This window comes from Netta rufina (genome assembly GCF_964035555.1).
Source record: "Netta rufina genome assembly, chromosome: Z".
Lineage (NCBI taxonomy): Eukaryota > Metazoa > Chordata > Aves > Anseriformes > Anatidae > Netta > Netta rufina.
Window position 1 is genome coordinate 78844533 of NC_140126.1, and position 18979 is coordinate 78863511.

Genomic DNA, 18979 nt, shown 5'->3' on the forward strand with positions numbered 1-18979 from the left:
ACATTGGAATTCATTATAAAGATACAACAAACGGAACAATTGGCAACAACCAGCTCTCGCAATTAAGAAACATGCCAATTCAGCAGATTCCTGACCAAAGGTGAAAAGTACACTGTGAGGAAGACTCGGGGTCTTCCTCCCAAAGACCCCTGCCCACGTCCCAAAGACCCCTGCCCACAATTCTTGGAAGGCTCTGCGCAGGCGCAAGGTGCCAAAAGGCTAATTAGCATGAGAAGCGAGGGAAGGCGGGGATAGGTAATGCATATGTATAGGCGTTTGTAGAATATTGATAGATTGATTGTATAAATTCAAGACTGCTTTCTGCTTTGGGTATGCACGATAGGTGGAGAGATCCCCCGTGCATCCAGCGCTGCAATAAAGAATATACCACTTAAAGGAATTTCGGCTTCGATCTTTGAATCAATTTGGCGACCCAGATGGGACGACCTCTCTGCCGGACCGCAGGACCCGCTGGGGACAGGACTCCCTAGGGTACCCCCGGGATTTCCCGGAGGGACTCCTCGACTCACCGGATCACTGCGGAGGCAGACAAGGACCCCATCATTGTAAGTGAGTATATTCTTTATTCTGGTTTGGTTTTCTGGTAGACCGGTCATCTGGGACTGTCCAGTAAGTCGGAAGGTGACTTCTGCAGGACAGTATTTGGTATATACTTTGTGGTTAGTACCACAAGTATATCTGGGGACCTTGGGGTCCATCTGTATCTGGAACTGTCTGTAAGTCAGAAGGTGATCTTCTGCGAGGCAGTGTTTGGTATATACTTTGTGGTAAGCACCATAAGTATATTTGGGGACCTTAAGGAAAGAGCTCGCTTTAAGGTCCATCTGGAATTGTGTTGTCTATTTCGGTTTTCTGACTCATGGAATATGGTATTTAACTTTGGTTATTGTTACTGCGATTTTGGCTATTTTCCTGGTGGTAATAGTAGGTTCGTGGCATTGTTATAAGAAAGATATCGTTACGGTGTTACACAGTTCGGTTTTCTGACTTATCGCATGTGGAATTTGACTATTGTTATTGTGATTTTAGCAATATTGCTGGTAATAGTAGCTTTGTGACATCGCTACTGAAAGATATTGCGTGCCCGTATTTTTGTGAGTGATACGTTTTGTGATACGCTTTTGTAAGTAACACGTGTACTCTGAAAGTGTAAACTGGAAAATGGGGGGGCAAACAAGCAGTGAAATTTTAAAGAAAAGTGTGTTGGGATGTGTTTTAAGTCACTGGAAGGATATTGGAGGATCTGCCGGTGGAAGTGTGAACAGGAAAACATTGATAAAATATCGTAATCAGTGGTGGCCGCTTTATAAGCTGGAATGTGGAGAAAAGTGGCCCCTAAAGGGAACTTTAAACTATAATATTTTGCTACAGTTAATGTTGTTTTTTGAGAAGCAGAAGAGGATGAAATGTTGTATACTGATGTTTCAGCATCTTGGTGGGAAAAGGTACGGAATTAAGTTGGCCCCTGACTGAGCCTTTGATGATGGCATTAGAGAAGTACAGGCTGGAGGAAGATAAAGGAAGTGTTAAAAGGGTTGTTGAAAGTGTTAAAGGTGTTTGAAGTTGAATGAGCAGGGAAAGAGGATGTAGGAATGTTAATAGTTCTGCCTCTGCCCGAGGCAGAGATCTTAAAATCACGGGTGTTAGCCCTTTAGGGCAAAGGGACCACGATGGGTCCGAGAGAGTTGTCACAGAAACAGAAAAGCAGTTAACTCTTAAAACAACCTGAGTTCATGTGCGAGCTCAGATTGCCGATGGGACCGCTCAGGGAACGGTGGACAATTGCATTCCCCTGACCGACCCCCACTAAGACCCGAATCATTCTGAAAATTGTGAATGGTTAAGTAAATACTAAAACCTGGATGAATTGGGAATTGAGAATATGCTTCCAACAAGGTCTAAAAGAAACCCCTATGGAATTTTTGGACCAACTCTGAAATGTAATGAAAATAAATAAATAAATAAATAAATAAAACAAAACGGTTTGGACCTGGCTTCGGAGGACAAATTGACTAGCCTTTTCCTAGGGTAATCGACCCCTGATTTCAACAGGAATAACGGGGACCTGGGGAATCTACCCTAGCGGATCCTCCACTGGTTATAATGAAGCTAGGGGAGGAATGGAAGTGAAATTTCTTATTGATATGGGGCAACGTATTCAGTTCTAAATCAAGCATTAATGCCTTCACAGAATTCTTATGTTAGGGTAAAAGGTGTGTCGTGGTTTAACCCGGCCGGCAGCTAAACACCACGCAGCTGTTCGCTCACCCTCCCCCTCCCTCTCTGGGACGGGGGAGAGAAATGGAAAGTGAAGCCCGTGAGTTGAGATAAAGACAGTTTAATAAGACAAAATAATAATAATAATAATAATAATAATAATAATAATAATAATAATAATAATAATAATAATAATAATAATAATAATAATAATAATAATAATAATACAATGATGATAATAGTACCACTACTAATAATGTGTACAAACAAGTGATGCACAATGCAATTGCTCACCACCCGCTGACCGATGCCCAGCCTAACCCCGAGCAGTCCGGCCCCCTCCCCCTGGCTAGCCACCCCTATGTATTGTTTAGCCTGACGTCAGATGCTATGGAATACCCCTTTGGCTAGTTTGGGTCACCTGTCCTGGGTCTGTCCCCTCCCAGCTCTTGCTGCACCCCCAGCCTGCCTGTTGGCAGGACAGAGCAAGAAGCTGAGATGTCCTTGGCTTGGTATAAGCACTGCTCTGCAACAATTAAAACATCGGGGTGTTATCAGCACTCTTCTCATCCTAAGCCAAAACATAGCATTCTACCAGCTACTAGGAAGAAAATTAACTCTGTTCTAACTGAAACCAGGACAAGGTGTAACCAAAAAGGCTTATTTTTGTGAACCTTTGAAGTACAAGTTAGGGAAACAATGGGGCATACACAGATTTTTATCTATGCCTAGCTCCTCATGGGCACTCTTAGGTAGAGATTTATTAGAGCAAGTAGGAGCAGAAATTGTCTTTGAAAAAGGGAAAATGGAATTAAGAATAGGAGAAAAACAACTAATAAATGTGTTAAGCTTGGCACTAATACAAACTGACCCTAAAAGTGAAATACCTTTAGAGAGCACAGATCAAGTATGTCCAGGAGTTTGGGCTAGCGAAGTCCCTGGAAGAGCTAAAAATGTGACCTTAATAATTATTAAATTAAAGCCAGGAGAGAAACCCGTTAAGGTTAAGTAATATCCTTTGAGGATAGAAGATAGGAAAGGAATTAAAGAGATAATTAATAAATTTTTACAGTATGGATTATTGATTGAATGCGAATCAGAATACAATGCACCCATATTGCCAATTAAAAAGGCAGATGAAAAAGCTATAGGCTAGTTCAGGATTTGAGGGCCATAAATAAAATCACTGAGGATATACATCCAGTAGTGGCAAACCCTTATACTTTGCTGACTAAATTAAAGAATAGTCAAGTCTGGTTTACCGTACTGGATTTAAAAGACGCCTTCTTCTGCCTAGGCTTAGCCACAGAAAGCCAAAACCTATTCGCCTTTGAATGGGAAAATCCCGATTCAGGCAGAAAGACGCAGCTTACGTGGACATTACTACCTCAAGGATTCAAGAATAGCCCCACTATTTTTGGAAACCAATTAGCAAGGGAACTCGAAACATGGATACCTCCGGACACTGAAGGTGCTCTGTTACAATATGTAGATGATCTCTTAATAGCTACCGAGACTAAAGGGAGTTGTATTCAATGGACTATAAGTCGTCTTAATTTTCTGGGTTTAAATGGATATCAAGTCTCTTGACAGAAAGTCCAGCTGGCTCAACAAAGTGTGACCTATCTGGGATTTGAAATTTCGGAAGGACAACGAGAACTAGGAACTGAACATAAGGAAGTCATTTGCCAGACTCCAGAACCTCAAATGGTAAAGGAGCTACAAACCTTTTTAGGAATGACAGGTTGGTGTCGCCTTTGGATTTATAATTATGGACTATTGGTAAAGCCTCTATGTGAATTGATAAAGATTAACCAGTCAAAGTTAGTCTGGACTGGAGAAGCACAAAAAGTCTTTAAACAACTTAAACAAGAATTGATGATTTTGAAATTTCAAGCAATATTGGTAGAACAGGACAACGTGGAAATTGTGATAACTAATATTGTGAATCTAGCCTCTTTTCTTAGTGATGCTCCGGCACAACCTGTGATTCACGATTGTTTAGAAACTATAGAGACTGTGTATTCCAGCCGACCAGACCTTAAGGAGGAGCCCATGGAAGATGCGGAAGAAACTTGGTTCACGGATGGGAGCAGTTTTGTTACGCAAAGACAACGTAAAGCTGGATATGCTATAACAACTACTCAGCAGGTAATCGAGTCTAAGCCTTTACCCCCTGGAACATCAGCTCAAAAGGCAGAGATAGTTGCTCTCATGAGAGCATTGGAACTGGCAGCGGGAAAAAGGGTAAATATTTGGACAGATTCTAAATATACATTCGGCGTGGTACATGCTCATGGAGCAATTTGGAAAGAACATGGATTGCTGACCGCTCAGTGAAAACACATAAAGTATGCTGAAGAAATTTTAAAATTGTTAGAGGCTGTAAAACAACCAGAAAAGGTAGCTATCATGCATTGTCAGGGACACCAAAAGGGGAACACCGATTTTGAAATTGGAAATCGATTGGCAGAGGCTAAGCAGGCAGCTGAAATAACTGAGGTGAAGGCATTGTCTTTGATACCAGACGGTAAAATCCAAACTGTATCCAAATTATACAAAAGAAGACTTAAAATTAATTGAAGATTTGAAAGGTAAAATGAAACCAGATGGATGAGTATATTTAAAAGATAATCACATAGTAATACCCTCTAGTTTGACATGGCCCATAGTTCTTACAGAACACAATAAAACGCACTGGGGAGCTGGCACACTGCATAAGAGCCTGAGTCAGACATTAGTGGGACGATATGATAAAACAAGTAACTCAACAATGTAGCATTTGCTTACACAATAACCCCAATACCAAGAATAGAATAAAATTTGGAATAATCGGTAAAGGAAATTATTCGGGGCAACAGTGGCAAATTGATTTTTCAGAACTCCCTAGAAAAGGGGGGTATCATTATTTACTGGTTCTGACTGACACGTTGTCAGGAAGGCCTGAAGCCTTTCCCTGTCAAACAAACAAAGCAAGAGAAGTGGTTAAAGTCTTGTTAAATGAAATAATACCATGCTTTGGGATTCTAGTAGCAATGTCTTCTGATAGAGTTTCACATTTTTATGCACAAGTGGTAGAACAGATAAGTAAGATTCTAAAGATAGATTGGCAACTGCATACTGCTTATAGACCACAGGCAAGTGGACAGGTAGAAAAAATGAACCATTTAATTAAACAATAAATAGCTAAAATTGGATAAGAAGCTAATTTGTCATGGCCTCAATCCCTCTCTTTAGCATTACTTGGAATTAGAGTTAAACCTAGAATAAAAGGGAATTTGAGTCCCTTCAAAATCTTATATGGAAGGCCATAGCAATTTCTATTTAGTGGAGAGGACCTAACGCAGTTAGGATCAGAATATTTATATGCTTATATAACTGAACTTCAGAAACAATTAAATAAAGTACATAAACTTGTTTTAGGGACCAGGGCTAGAGGGTTGGATCAACCAATCCACCCCTTTAAGCTCGGGGATTATATATATATAAAGACTTTTTCAGGACAACCCCTACAGGAAAAATGGAAGGAAAGTGGACGGAACCATACCAAGTATTACTGACAACACACACCGCCATTAAAACTAAGGAGCAAGCAGCTTGGATCCACAATTCAAGGGTGAAGAAGGCCCTGGCGAGGATATGGACCACCACTCCAATTGGACCAACAAAAGTTTTCCAGAAAAAGTTTTCTGTTTTTCCAGATCCTAATGATTGCAGAGGTGCAGTTCTCGGATTCGGGGTGGGCAACTTGGGATGAGAACTTACACCTGACCTTAATACAAACAATTTCTCAAGTAACTAATAAGACGAACTGTTGGGTATGCACCCATCTGCCACAGCATGGGAATAAGGGTGTATCGTTAATCGGGATTCCCTTGCCTGCAAACTTATCTTGGACTAATTTGTGGGAAAACACATCTTGGGGTCGAAAATATTAAGAAGTTTTGGAACTAGAAGTGAGTAGCTTCATGCCGTTAGAATCCTATTATGTATGTGTACAAAGGTGTAACCCGCCTAAGGGTATGGGAAAACAGGATTGTATAAATACAGGTACTACTTATGTGGGGAATCAGACATCTTGTAATCGAACAACTGATATTAGTACAACTAGCAGTTGGGCAAATTCAACCAGCTGGCCAGTACCAGAAGGAAAAGGGTGGTATTGGCTATGCAATGATACAGCCCGTAAGGTCTTGCCTGAGAATTGGAAGGGAACTTGCACTCTTGGAGCGGTAGTCCCCAATATGACAGTACATGATGTAGTGCCTCGAGGTTACTTGAGAAATCATATCCGGAGAATCAGATGAAAAATTAACAATCCATTGGTAGAGAGACACACCGCTTTTCATAGTTTTGTGCGATGGTTTATCCCATGGTTAGGAGTGAGTGAATTGGAAAAGGCAATAGTTAATATTTCTGCAATTATAGAGAAGTTAGAAAACAAAACTCTGGATGCTATAAAGGCTCAACAAGAAGAGATATCTAGTTTATCACAGGTAGTATTACAAAATCGGATGGCCCTAGACTTGTTACTGGCCGCTCAAGGGGGAGTCTGTACAGTAATAAACACAAGTTGTTGTATGTATGTAGATCAGAGTGGAAGGATCTCTACCGACCTGGAAGAAATATGGGAGCAGACAAGGGTCCTACATGAGATCAGTAAAGATGATCTTTCGTGGAGTTTTAGTGAAATATGGAATAAGTGAACCTCCTGGTTGCCCAATTTCCAATGGTTGAAACAAGTATTCATTGCTCTAATCGTATTAGTAGTGTTAGGAATATTTGTGTGCATGTTGTTTAGATGCCTGCTTTGTTGTGTTACTGTAAATAATGAAAGTATCTGATGCAAAAGAATTTGCATGGGAAAAGGGGGGATTGATTAAGGAGGTATTGGGGAGGCATTGGGGAGGCAAGGACAATCCCCAGACATGGACTGTATATCTCGAAACAAGACACTGAAACTCATGATAAGGAAGCGGCAGACGGACAGAGAAACAAACGTAAGGACTATAACTCTCGAAACTGGACACTGGAATTCATTATAAAGATACAACAAACGGAAGAATTGGCAACAACCAGCTCTCGCAATTAAGAAACCTGCCAATTCAGCAGATTCCTGACCAAAGGTGAAAAGTACACTGTGAGGAAGACTCGGGGTCTTCCTCCCAAAGACCCCTGCCCACGTCCCAAAGACCCCTGCCCACAATTCTTGGAAGGCTCTGCGCAGGCGCAAGGTGCCAAAAGGCTAATTAGCATGAGAAGCGAGGGAAGGCAGGGATAGGTAATGAATATGTATAGGCGTTTGTAGAATATTGATAGATTGATTGTATAAATTCAAGACTGCTTTCTGCTTTGGGTATGCACGATAGGTGGAGAGATCCCCCGTGCATCCAGCGCTGCAATAAAGAATATACCACTTAAAGGAATTTCGGCTTCGATCTTTGAATCACTTTTACAGGAAAGGGCAGCGTTCTAGAATTTGCTAGGTAGGCTTAAACAAGTAAACAACTTTTGAAGTTAGAGAGAAGAAAGCAGACAGGAGCAATGAGATACCCTAGGACTGCGGCTTTGAGAACTTCTAGGAACCACAGGTTCGTCAGTGTCTAGCCCTGTGCCTTCTCCAAAGAAGCTCTGCAGAAGATGGCTGTACTTTGTTAGAATCAACACTAATCATTTTGACAAACAGCTTCACAACAGGACTGTGCACAGGACTGGAGTAACTTACCCGGCTATCAGCACTCTCATTCTTTGCCCTTTTTATCACATAATTAGAAACTGAGTATTTTGAAACCACACTTCACAGTGAAGGCCAAGGTCCCTCTTCCTCTCCACAAAACCTATGCTTTACTGGACCTTGCAAATACTTCCATAAAACAAGTGTCTTGCAAGAAAGAGTGTGAAAGATGCTAATAAAACCTCTTGGATGAAGAGGAATCAGAAGAGAACTTCTTGCTCTGAAATGGGGTAGTGCCAGAAGGTGGCAACTCTGTGATACTTCCAGAGAGATGCTGAAAAGAAAAGGGAATGATGCAAGATAGTACTAGCATCCTGAGCCAAACAGGATGGAAGCATGGGAATGAGAAGGGAAAAAATATGACTCTTGTATAGTTGGCAGCATGGCTTCACTCCAGCAGCACCCCCAGAGAAGAAAGCTTCATGCATAGACTGTACGTATGACTGGGTGATCCGTAAGGTTCCACTCCTTGCTGTCCACAAAGACCCTGCCTGCAAACCCTCATCTCCTCTAAGCAAGAGTCTAACTCATGACAGCGTATTTTACACAATCCTGATCTTCCTTATGCACCTGTACAACAAAAACAATGAGAACAGGCACCTCAGTGGCCCACAGCACAGGAAACAGGAGGGGGGATGAAGCAGTCCTCAAACTCTGTTTTCTCAAGGGTTAGAAAGCTGCGCAACGTTCCCTACATGAAGCCCAGCCTGAGCTGCACTGCAGCAACCAGCCCTCCATTACCTTCTACTCCAAGGACACCCAAATCTCCCAGACTGTATGGAAGCAGCATCGGCTTCTTCCTGCTTCTACTGGATATGTTCAACAACATGGGTTTGGAAATCCACGGCAGTGTGTCAGGGCCCACAGAGTACATCCTCTCTCACACAAATTTTCTGTACGGCTGATGGCCAGTTCATTGGGAAGAACTGTTGTGAATAAAGAGCAGCAGGAAGCCTCAGCAAGGACCTTGGAACATCTCCCTTTACCTGGAAGCTGTTTTTATGCTGCGCCCTTAACTATAGCTCCCATCTGACCTACGTGGCAGCTGCAGTGTCTGGACACGTAACTGTGCTGATCTGGAACTTGACGCAGACACAGACCAGCTTTCTGCCTCGATCTTGGATCCACCTCATCTCTATGGCCATGTCTGGGGAATCTGGACTCTTGGCAGACTCTGGTCACCGCTGGCAGACCTACTCTGTTCACCTCGCTCAGGTAGTGAGACACTGTAGCACTGTCCATGTGCCTCTGCCTGTGCTCTACTCATGCTCTACTCCTGACACCTATTCCCATAGGCAGCCACCTCTCCTTTTCTGTTGAGACACAGAGCATGGTGTAGCAAAGTAGCTCAGTGTGGCTTCAGAGCTGCTTTTTAACCACAGGATTAAGTATGAAGATTTACACAACATGAGAAAGCCATAAGTACCTACACAATTCTTAACTCTGACAGTTGTTATTATGAGGTGAGACAAGGCTGGTGAGGGAATAAAACTGACAATGTCAGAAATGCTGCTTCTAGGACTTTTTACATCTATAAAGAGAAGGGCAGTTTTGAGGTGGTTGTATGGTTTACCTGTCTCCTTGTTCATAATGACATTGTAATAAGCAAAAAAAGCTCTGAACTCGTCAGGTGGGTGAGACAAGGCTTTGAAGACATTGGGCAGAAATCCAGTCTGTTCAAGGAAAAAGATAAACCAGTCAAGAACTGTAACTTAACAGAGAACAGCAGGCCACATTAAGCTTAGAGAATAATTAATTAGCACAGCAGTACTGAGCAATCTCCACAGACCCAATCTCTTTGTGCTTTGCACCCATTTATACATGACTCAAAATGTAATGACGTTGTCCTTAACTAAGTGTTGCTGCAGTTTCATAGCAGGGCTGATTGCCTTGCTCACTTCAGACACACCAGTATTGCCTTGGGGCAATATGACAAACTCCTTTTCAAAGAGAAACATTATCATCTGTTTCATCTCCCTGCTCAGAAGCGACAATGCCCCTCTGACTATCCTACAGCTCCTGGAGCTCTCCTCATTCCTTCAAGTTTACTAGACACAAGACAGAGCCAGTCCAGCCCAAACAGCACGGTGTAGGAGGTACAGGCACACTGAGTATAACATGCTGGCACAGTGACGTTCCTCTGCTTCTTTCTCCATTCTCTCCCGGGTAATTGGCAATGCACAGCACATCTCTTTGATGGCATGCCATTCACAGAGAATCACTTGCTACCTCCTACAGGCAAGAGAAGCTCTTACAGCGCCCACCTGTTCCAGCAGCCAGCATTTATCAGTATGGGATTTCAATTGCCCCTCAGTGCCTGGCTGCCAGACATGGTGAGATCCCTCTGCAGTTTTACACACTCATTTTTTTGTTGTGATTGCAGTAATCGTCTGTAGACTCTACCAGCGTATGGGCTGCTGTTCTTCAGGGTGTTTATGTAGAGCAGCTCATAGTGTAGCTCAGGTGTGCTACACTATGAGCTGCTGGTGTTTGCTTTGTAGCAAAGATTCAGCAGACTCACAGGACAGGAAGGGATGGACCAGCTTTCCTGTGAGAGGAAGGTCTTGGAAAAGAGAAGTCTCAGAAGAGCTGTGGCTTGTGCAATGTTTCAGCATCAGTGAAGCATGTGCAACGTTCGCTCTCCGCAGCAGTAGGGAAGGAAACTCTCGTCCTCCATACTCTCAGCTGTGTGTTAGGCTTACTGTTCTGTTGTGCCAGTATGCCAAATGTGGTTCCCCATGTAGCGTTGGGTAAAAAAAGTCAAAGCACAGCAGCAGAAGTACCCTCTTAGCCTTTTCATGCTATCATCAAAACAGCTGCCACCACTTTTTTTTTTCTCCAATTCAAACAAATATATATATATATATATATATAAAATATATTTGTAGCAGTGTTTCAATTGAATGCAGATGCTATCCCCAGAAAACATGCCAACATTCCTGCTTCCACCCTACACAACCCAGTCTGACACACTAGCCTCAGGGAACCAGGAAGACATACAGTGTTTACCCTGCAGAATTACCAGTAAAACCCCCATCCTATAGATTGGAAACAGCTTTGGAAGAAGTGCAGCTCACCTCAGTCTTGTATCAGGATTGTGTTACATCAAAGTGTACGGGAACTGGTCTCTTACAATGTATTACCTACTCAAAGTTTGGATGCTTTCCACTGATGTAATTTTACAATAAAACTTCTTACCCTCCTTTCTACTTCCTCCATGAGCTCCACAATATCGTATGGCATGTCCTTCTTACTTGGCACTGGGTATCGTCCAATAGGTTTGGCAGAGCTATCTTCTGTGGTGCTGTATGCATGGCACAGGGCTGCCATGCGGGGCCTTCTCTTTAGTCCCCCAGCGGCTAGGAAAGGCAGATGCTGGTGAAAAAGGAGAGAGGAAAATTTATTATTTGGATGGACATTTATCGTGTTGGGAGCCTGGGAAGGGAGGGTTTTTCCTCAGCTATGACAGGACTGAAGGGCACCTCTGTCTCTGTAAATCACTCTGTGCTGTTAGCAGGCAGCTGGCACACTGGAAAAGAGAACCCAAGCCTCACTCTTGGCTTTAGCACTACACTGCTGAGTGGACATCAGATGAACATGACATCCCCTCACCTCCTTCCTACACGTCACCTTCCTTCCTATTCGTCTCAGATGGCAGGCTAGCGCTGCTGTTCTGCATAGTCCTCACTATTCATGGATCACCCCATCTGCTCCAGTGCTGAACGTGAGGCATCTCACAAGCTAAAATGTTTTCTCCACTGCTCTTCATACAACATCACGTAAACATCCAGCAGTAGACCTAACAGATCTTCAGTAGCGGGCAGCACTATGAATAAATTGAAGACTTTGTTTTTTCTTTTCTGATCCACCTTTTTTACACCAGTCAAAGCAGCCTCACCTCCTGCAGGCCAGTAAAGTGGCACCAGATTCAGGCCTTTTCGTGGCCTTTAGTAAACAGCATTGTCATACCAAGACCATTGGAAAGAGTTTGGTACTGACAGGACTGTGTGTCACACTTTGAAATACCGCACTAATGCAGTAAGGTGTTGTGATCATGCAGTGTTTGGTAGAGAAGCTATAGGCATTTCTAGGTTATGGGTCTTGGTAGCTCTTCAGCTGTGTCTCAAAGCGCTTCACTCCAGCAGCTCTAATTTACAGCTGAGGAAAGTTGCATTCAAGAGGGGTGACTCCCGCTGGGTGAGCCTTAGGTCGGTGGTGAAGGTGTGGGAACAGCACCAAGGTGTCTTGACTCCCTGTACAGAGCGTACTGTGAGCAGTCTCCACAGCTCTTCATCACTCACCACAGCAATATCCAAACTCCCAAGGAACGCCGTGTAATTACCAGTCATTCCAACAGCATTCCCCACCAATTTGGGGTGAAAATTAAACCTGTTAGATCATGCACACTCCAAGTGTTCGTTTTTGGCATGGGTGTAGCTGAGTTCCAAACTGAACTGTCAGTCCCCTCCTACAGCATGAGTGAGTCACCGTGATAACCAGGGTCATGTCTGCTTGCTGCTGTGAAGGATGACTCCAAAGCAGCTGCACCAGGATGCATCTATGCAGCACAGATGAAAATGAGCAGTACACTGCAGCAAGTAACTAGTAAAAGGAAAACCATCTCAGAATGTGACTGCTGAGGCTAAACAGAAAAATAAAAATGGAATACGACAAGCAACTTTAGGGCTGCTGAAAGCAAGGTCTCCGAGTACGTAAAGATCAGCCACCCACACTGTTCGCAACCAAAGCCAGTCAGCACGCACCGCTACGAAGGCCGGACTGCTTTTCCCTCTAATAGCGGAAGGGAAAAGTGCCCGGCTCCGAGGAAGCCGTGCGTGTGAAACGGCACAGCCTGAGGAAGGGCTGGCAGGCGGTGACCGACACATTCACCCGCAGTTTGCAACGCCGAAAGAAAAGGAAAAGCTATCAGGGGGCTCCAGCCGCGCGGCCCAAGGGCACAGGCCTCCGCCACGGGCGGCCTTCCCCTGCCGGGCGCTCCCGGCCTGCGGCCGCACGGCTGCCTCCCGGCCCCCGGGACCGCGGCCCACGGCTGCCCCGGCGCCGTGGGGCCGGGGCCGGGACCGGGACCGGGACAGGGACCGGGCTCCCCCTGCCCCCTGCCCCGCTGCCGGGTCCCGCGTGGCAGTTGCCTGACAGCCCCCTCCCAGCGGGTAATAAATAAACGAATAAATAAGTAAATAGATAAACAAACAAATCAGCACTCCCAGCGGGTAATAAATAAATAAATAAACGGATGAACGAAAAAATGAAAAATAAATGAATGAATGAATAAATCAGCACGTGCCCATACGGGTAGGTGGAAACTCTCTGGCAGGGTTGTGCCTCTCTCTGCGTGACCCCATCACAGGGGCAGCCGCCCCCTACAGCTACAGCGCTGTTCAGGTGCTTTAGAAACCTCTCCAAGCGCAGCAAGGCGACCCGGGACCCCGGCCAGGCCGGGAGGGGGGGCTCAGGCAAGGCTCCGCGGCCCGGAGCCTCTGCGTGAAAGCAGCTCCCGAGAGCCGGGGCCGGCCGCCCCCCGCTCCGCCCCGCTCCGCCCAGCACGGGCAGCCCCGGAGCGGAGCGGGTGGGAGCGGCGCCGATGGAGGGCGGCGGCGGCGGCGGCGGCGAGGCGGGGGAGGCGGCGGCGCTCCGCGAGGCGATGCGGCTGCTGCGCATCGAGCCGGCGGCCGCGGGGCCGAGCGCGGCGGGGGCGGGCGGAGCGGCGCCGTGCTCGGTGGGGGCCGGGGCCGGGGCCGGGGCCCGGTGGGCGCCGGTCGGCCGCGGGCGCTGAGCCGTGTGGCCGCCCCGCAGAGGAACGTCCTGCGGAAGCGGAGGCGCTGGGAGCGGGTGCTGGCGGCGCGGAGGAGGCGGCGGCGGCAGGAGAGGGAGCGGAGCCGGGCGCGGCGGGACGGGGGCCGAGGTGAGCGGCGCGGGGCCGGGGGAGGGCGGCGGGGTGGCGGCTGTGTCGCGGCGCAGCCCCTTGAGGTCTCTCGGCTCTGTCCCGCAGGGGCCGCCCGCCGGCACAGCAAGGCCCTGGCGGAGCAGCGGCTGCTGGAGGCGCGGGCGTCGGGGCCCCGGCTCTGCGTGGACCTCGGCATGGCCGACCGCATGTCGCTGAAGGTACGGGGCCGCCGCCCGCCGCCCCTCGGCCCTGCGCGGCTGCGCCCGCGGGGAGGGTCCCGCGAGGAAGCGGCTCCGGGGCGGCAGCAGCGGGAGGGGGCGCGGCGGGACGGGGCGTACAGCCAGGGTGCGGACACGCCGGAGGCTCTCCTGGGCTGAGCGCGGCGGGGGACGCGGGACCCCCCTGCTGTTGGCCACGTCTCCACCTCGAGGCCTGTTGCTCTCCAGCACAGGCTGCCTGGGCGCTTGGCAGCCAGGGCTTCAGCGAGATCTGCAGGCAATGGAGCTGCGCTCCCTGCACCTTCCCTTAGCAGCCGCCCAGCGTCGTGCATGGCGAACACAGCCGTCGCGCTCCTGGCCCTGAGGTTTGTGGGTCACTCGTTAATGTGGTGCTCGTTATCTCTTGGAAGGAAACCAGCCGCCTTGCTTCTCAGATCAGGAGGCTCTACGGGGCCAACAGACAGGCCGAGAAGCCGTTCTGGCTCTACCTGACGGAGTTTGTCGTGGGCTCGTTGATCTATGAGGAATGCTTTCGCATGAATGACGGCTTCTCCAATTACTTGGTAAGGGTTTCTGTCTACGGTGCTTTTGAGGCCTAGAAGGAAAGGCTGCCCTATTCCAGTGGCTTGTGTTCCTGTCTAATGGCACCCTACAGCCATGCCCTGTGCAGGTCAGTGGTGGGCTGACCTGGCCTTCTGTACCAAGCTCAGTGGGACTTACGGATGTGACCTACACATGCAGGTTATGGTAGTGACATTGAGCTGTGTGTTGTGCAGCACACCCGGGGTCGTGTGTTGTAACAGTGAGGGGAGAAAATCACGTGAAACAGAGATTCCTGAATCTTTCAAGAATTAAAATCTCACTTGAAATGAGGAAGTTGTTTCTCTCTCTTTCTCAAACCATGTCTAGAGATTTTGATGAAAATTTAATGGATCTTGACGTACTCAATCAGTGCCCATGTAGAATTTTTTTTTTTCAGTTAAAAAAAGAAAAACAAAACAAAACATATTTGTAGGGGTTTAAATGCCTAAAAGCAGCGGCATCACTTTCAATATGCTTCTTTCTGTCTGGAAGCTTGTGTCAGCTGAACTTAGGACTAATGGGCTTCTCTTACTGTGTTGCATTTTCCAGATGGATACTACTCAAGAAAGTTACCTGGACCTGTTTCCTTTAGATGCAATTGTTTATCTCACTCCTGACTCTGAGAATGGTAAATATTTTATTTGCTTTAAGCACAGGTAACCAAGGCATAGGATTGATCTATTTTTTTTAAGCTTTTATTTTAGGAATATTTCATGCATCGTATTCCAAGCATTCGTTGTCTCAAGCTGCATGAGATATACTGTGTCCTTAGATCTTATGCTCAGTCTACTCCAATTTCAATCTGTTTTGGCACAGGATGAAGTTCTGAAGCAATGCCGCTGTGATTTGCAGCAAACCTAACCTAAAACTCTGTGTAGACACCTGCAGTTTGTTATACTACCGAGTAGAAAAGTGGAGATGCAGTGGCAGTTTTGGATGCATTACAAATATCCCCTTTTTGTTTAATTTGGTGCTGAGTTCATTTTCTCCTCTCCCTCCATTTCTACCTGGCCCCATGTTCATGGAGACACAGATCCCTTTCTCGTTCTATGGAAGAAAGCAGCTCTGGTAAAGAATCTGGTTAGGGTGTGTGTGTGTGTGTGTGTGTGTTTGGTAGGTGACCCTGACAGTGGGAAGCTAACTGCAGAGCAGATTAGGATCACACTCACCACATCAGCCTTGTGCCAGAATAGAAGTTATGAAAAGGAGCAAAGCACTGCTTATAGAGCTGCATCCCTGGCAGTCTGTGCTTTCGGTCTACGTGTGCTCTCCCCTTTTCACGCTGCCTGCAGGTTCAGGCAGACACTTCTGTCTTAGAAGCCTTGGCTTCCTGCACAGTCTGAGGGTGAAAGGTGACTGGCCACAGCTTTCTCATGTAAGTTGGGCCTTGCCTGGAGAATGGTGTAGCGCATGACTTTAGTGTTTTAGGTGATGAGCATGTACTTATCTTGTTTCTAGTCCTTGAAGATATTGATCCAAAAAAAGTGTACATCCTTGGAGGCCTGGTGGATGAAAGTATTCACAAGGTGGGTAGTAGCCTGTTGGAATCTGAAAGTCTTGTCTGCCCTACATTCTACTGAGCAGACATCCGAGTGGCAGCACCCAGTGCTGCTGCTGCCCTGATTTGAGACATCACTATTGTGCCACCATCCGTTTTTCTCACAGAACTTCAAGGTTCTGCCTGGATCCAGCACCAGGCAGAGACCAGAACAGTCTGAGTGAAATGAACTCCAATACAGTTTCCAGCTTCATAGCTGCTTGTCCTCAAAATGATGTTCATGCCATAGATGTTTGTGCACATTGGGTACCTTGTTCCTGTTCCCCTTGCAGAAGCTGACTCTGCGAAGGGCACAAGAGCAATCCTTGCAGACAGCCCGCCTCCCAATTCGTGAGTACATGGTAAAAGCTGTAAACACCAAGAACTACCACTCGGAGACACTAGCAATTAATCAAGGTGAGGGGCTGAGCCATGTCCTGTCATGTGCCTGGGTGGGTAAAGTTTACAGGCTCTGAGAGAGCATTTAAAATGAGCGGTGAGGGAAACTGGTAGCAGACTTCTCTTTTGCTAGGCCTTGTCCCTAGTGTTTCAGTTTTAAAAGTCTCACACTTCTCTGTATCAGCCCATTCTCAGGGAGCAGGACTGCACCATTCAGCTTTGCACAATTCAATGTGAGGAGGCTGCCCTTGCTAGAAGTCACTCAAGCTCCTAGGCAAGGGAGGACAGGCCAGTGTCAGCCTGAATCAAGGCAAGTTGCTTTGGTTGTCAAAGCCTATGCTTTTCCTAGTCAGAGCTTCCCCGTCATCATCAAAATAGGTACGTCGCTTGCTCTCAGATAAGCTACCTTAGACATTTGCTCGTAAGATTTGAAGTGAAAAGGAGCACAAGCCCTATGCTAATCTACTCTGGCATCATCTATTCTCAGTTCCTAATGTTTTGCAGCCAGTGGAATATGTAGTATGGCTTGCCATGGATAAGCGTATCAGAGCATGGTACATGTCTCTGTTCCTAACAGTCTTTGATGTCTTGTCAACTTACTACAAGACCCGAAGTTGGCCAGATGCCTTGAAAGCTGGAGTTTCTTCTGGAAAAGGCTACGTGCTTCCAGATGCAGAGAAGTAACTGGAGATACCTCAGCATGACAATGCACAAGAAAACTCTTTTATTTTATGATGTTAAGGAGTTCTGCAGGGAAGAGCAGCAAACTTCAGATTTCAAGCAGAGCCACTAGCATGAACATGTGTAGAAAAAACAGCTCTGCTTAAATTTATTTGCATACAGACTTCGTCAAGAGTGACACATTCTGCCTCAACAGTACAATGCTGGAAATTACTTTTCATCCTGAAATGAAAAACAAAAGCCAGTTGAGCCTTGGCATCAACAAAGAACTGACAGGAATTCAGTTTAACAAGCATCTGCGAATGAAAATAGAGAATCTGTGACTCTTAAACCTGCAGCTGTTCTAAGACAGGGAGGAGAGCTTAACGGTTACTTCTTTCACCTTGATTAAATAGGAAGAATTACAGAGCACATTGTTGAATAAAAGTCCTTCCCAAAGAAAAAGGCAATGCTGTTCTAATTGGGGAACATGGGATGGGAAGAGATTCTGCAATGATTAAAGTTCACAGGTACACCATGTGCTATTTTCTTCATACCTCTTGTACTGAAGAGTTGGTGTGTTGCTGAAGCCTGTAGGTAATTCTGTGCATGCTGCTCACAACCTAAAATAAAATGTTTAAAGTCACATTGCATCCTTAAAGCTACTGCTGTGTTACAATTACCCGTCATCCTGCACTAATGTGCGACGTTTACTAACTCTGATGTTCCTCTTGAAAACGGTATCTGGGATTTGACTGCGCTCTGCGCAGAACCATGACACATTTTATGTCCTGAGCAGAGAGCATTTTTGATGCACACAAGATAAAGTTATCAAAGTCATTGTTGCTTTAAAAACAAACAAGAACACCCACTGTCAATGACTGAAGCTGTTGATAGGCAGTAGTTGTTGATCCCCATATAGGCTGAATTTGTCTTTGCAGGTGCCTGTTGCTTTATTGTAGCCTGTGGGCTCTTTCTGTTTGTAGTCACACTGCACTGCTCATCAGTTGTTAGTGCATAGTTAGGTGTCACTGCACCCTGCTAAAGCAGCAAGTCTGCACTTTGGCTTAAATATAAGAGATTTTTGTCTTGCTTATTCATCCCCTGAGATTGTTAGGCAGCAGCACACACACTAACTAAAACAACCTGCCAGCGATAACTGTCACAAAATCCTGCTTCAGTGAATATTCAGCTATTCTCCCCCCGTGGCTGAAGGCACTTTAGCCTCTGCAGCCAGGAAAGCAGATGGCCCTCGGGCAGCTTGCCTAGCTTTCTGCCTGTAGGTGCACAGTGAGAGGCAGCACCTGCACTGGAGTCAGTGTAGGGCTGCTAAAGGCTGCCAGATTCCTATGGGTGTTTTTCAGCATCTCCATGGCATGGGAGGTCCCTTAGGACTGCTACAGCATCCATGTAGTACCCACCTGCCAGCACCCTCAGCTGCCTCCATCTCCTACACTAGGGTTCAGCTGCAAGGACTTGTCCTTTACTTCAGAATCATGGGGCAGTCCTGACCACCCGCTTCCTGGGCACATGAGGAGATGGGGTGACCTTGTGTGGAACAAGGCACCTGGGAGTCTACCTGCTCCCCTTTGCTGCCTTAGGCAGGCCCCTCCATTCTGAGCACACTCATCTGCAGGGACTGTTGGAAGCACCACCCCTGCAAACAAATTCCTAAAGTCAGAAAACAGCACTCGGGGACCTTTTGC

General features: G+C 46.4%; 1 protein-coding gene across 7 annotated transcripts; it reads left to right on the plus strand.

The window, feature by feature from the left end:
• The first annotated feature begins 13569 nt into the window (after positions 1 to 13569).
• Positions 13570 to 17934, plus strand: TRMT10B (tRNA methyltransferase 10B). Of its 7 annotated transcripts, none has more exons than XR_014619321.1 (8): positions 13570 to 13709; positions 13787 to 13895; positions 13983 to 14095; positions 14506 to 14658; positions 15227 to 15305; positions 16136 to 16203; positions 16508 to 16991; positions 17101 to 17934. XR_014619321.1 is itself a non-coding variant. In XM_084305737.1 (8 exons), the coding sequence occupies exons 1-8, from the start codon at positions 13575 to 13577 to the stop codon at positions 16848 to 16850; spliced, it is 834 nt and encodes a 277-aa protein (XP_084161863.1). In that variant the 5' UTR covers positions 13570 to 13574; the 3' UTR covers positions 16851 to 17934. The 7 variants fall into 7 exon arrangements, 5 of the variants coding, with proteins under 5 accessions (XP_084161863.1, XP_084161862.1, XP_084161861.1 ...); XR_014619322.1 differs by having other exon boundaries at positions 17191 to 17232; XM_084305737.1 differs by having other exon boundaries at positions 16508 to 16631; positions 16798 to 17934.
• Positions 17935 to 18979: the final 1045 nt, after the last annotated feature.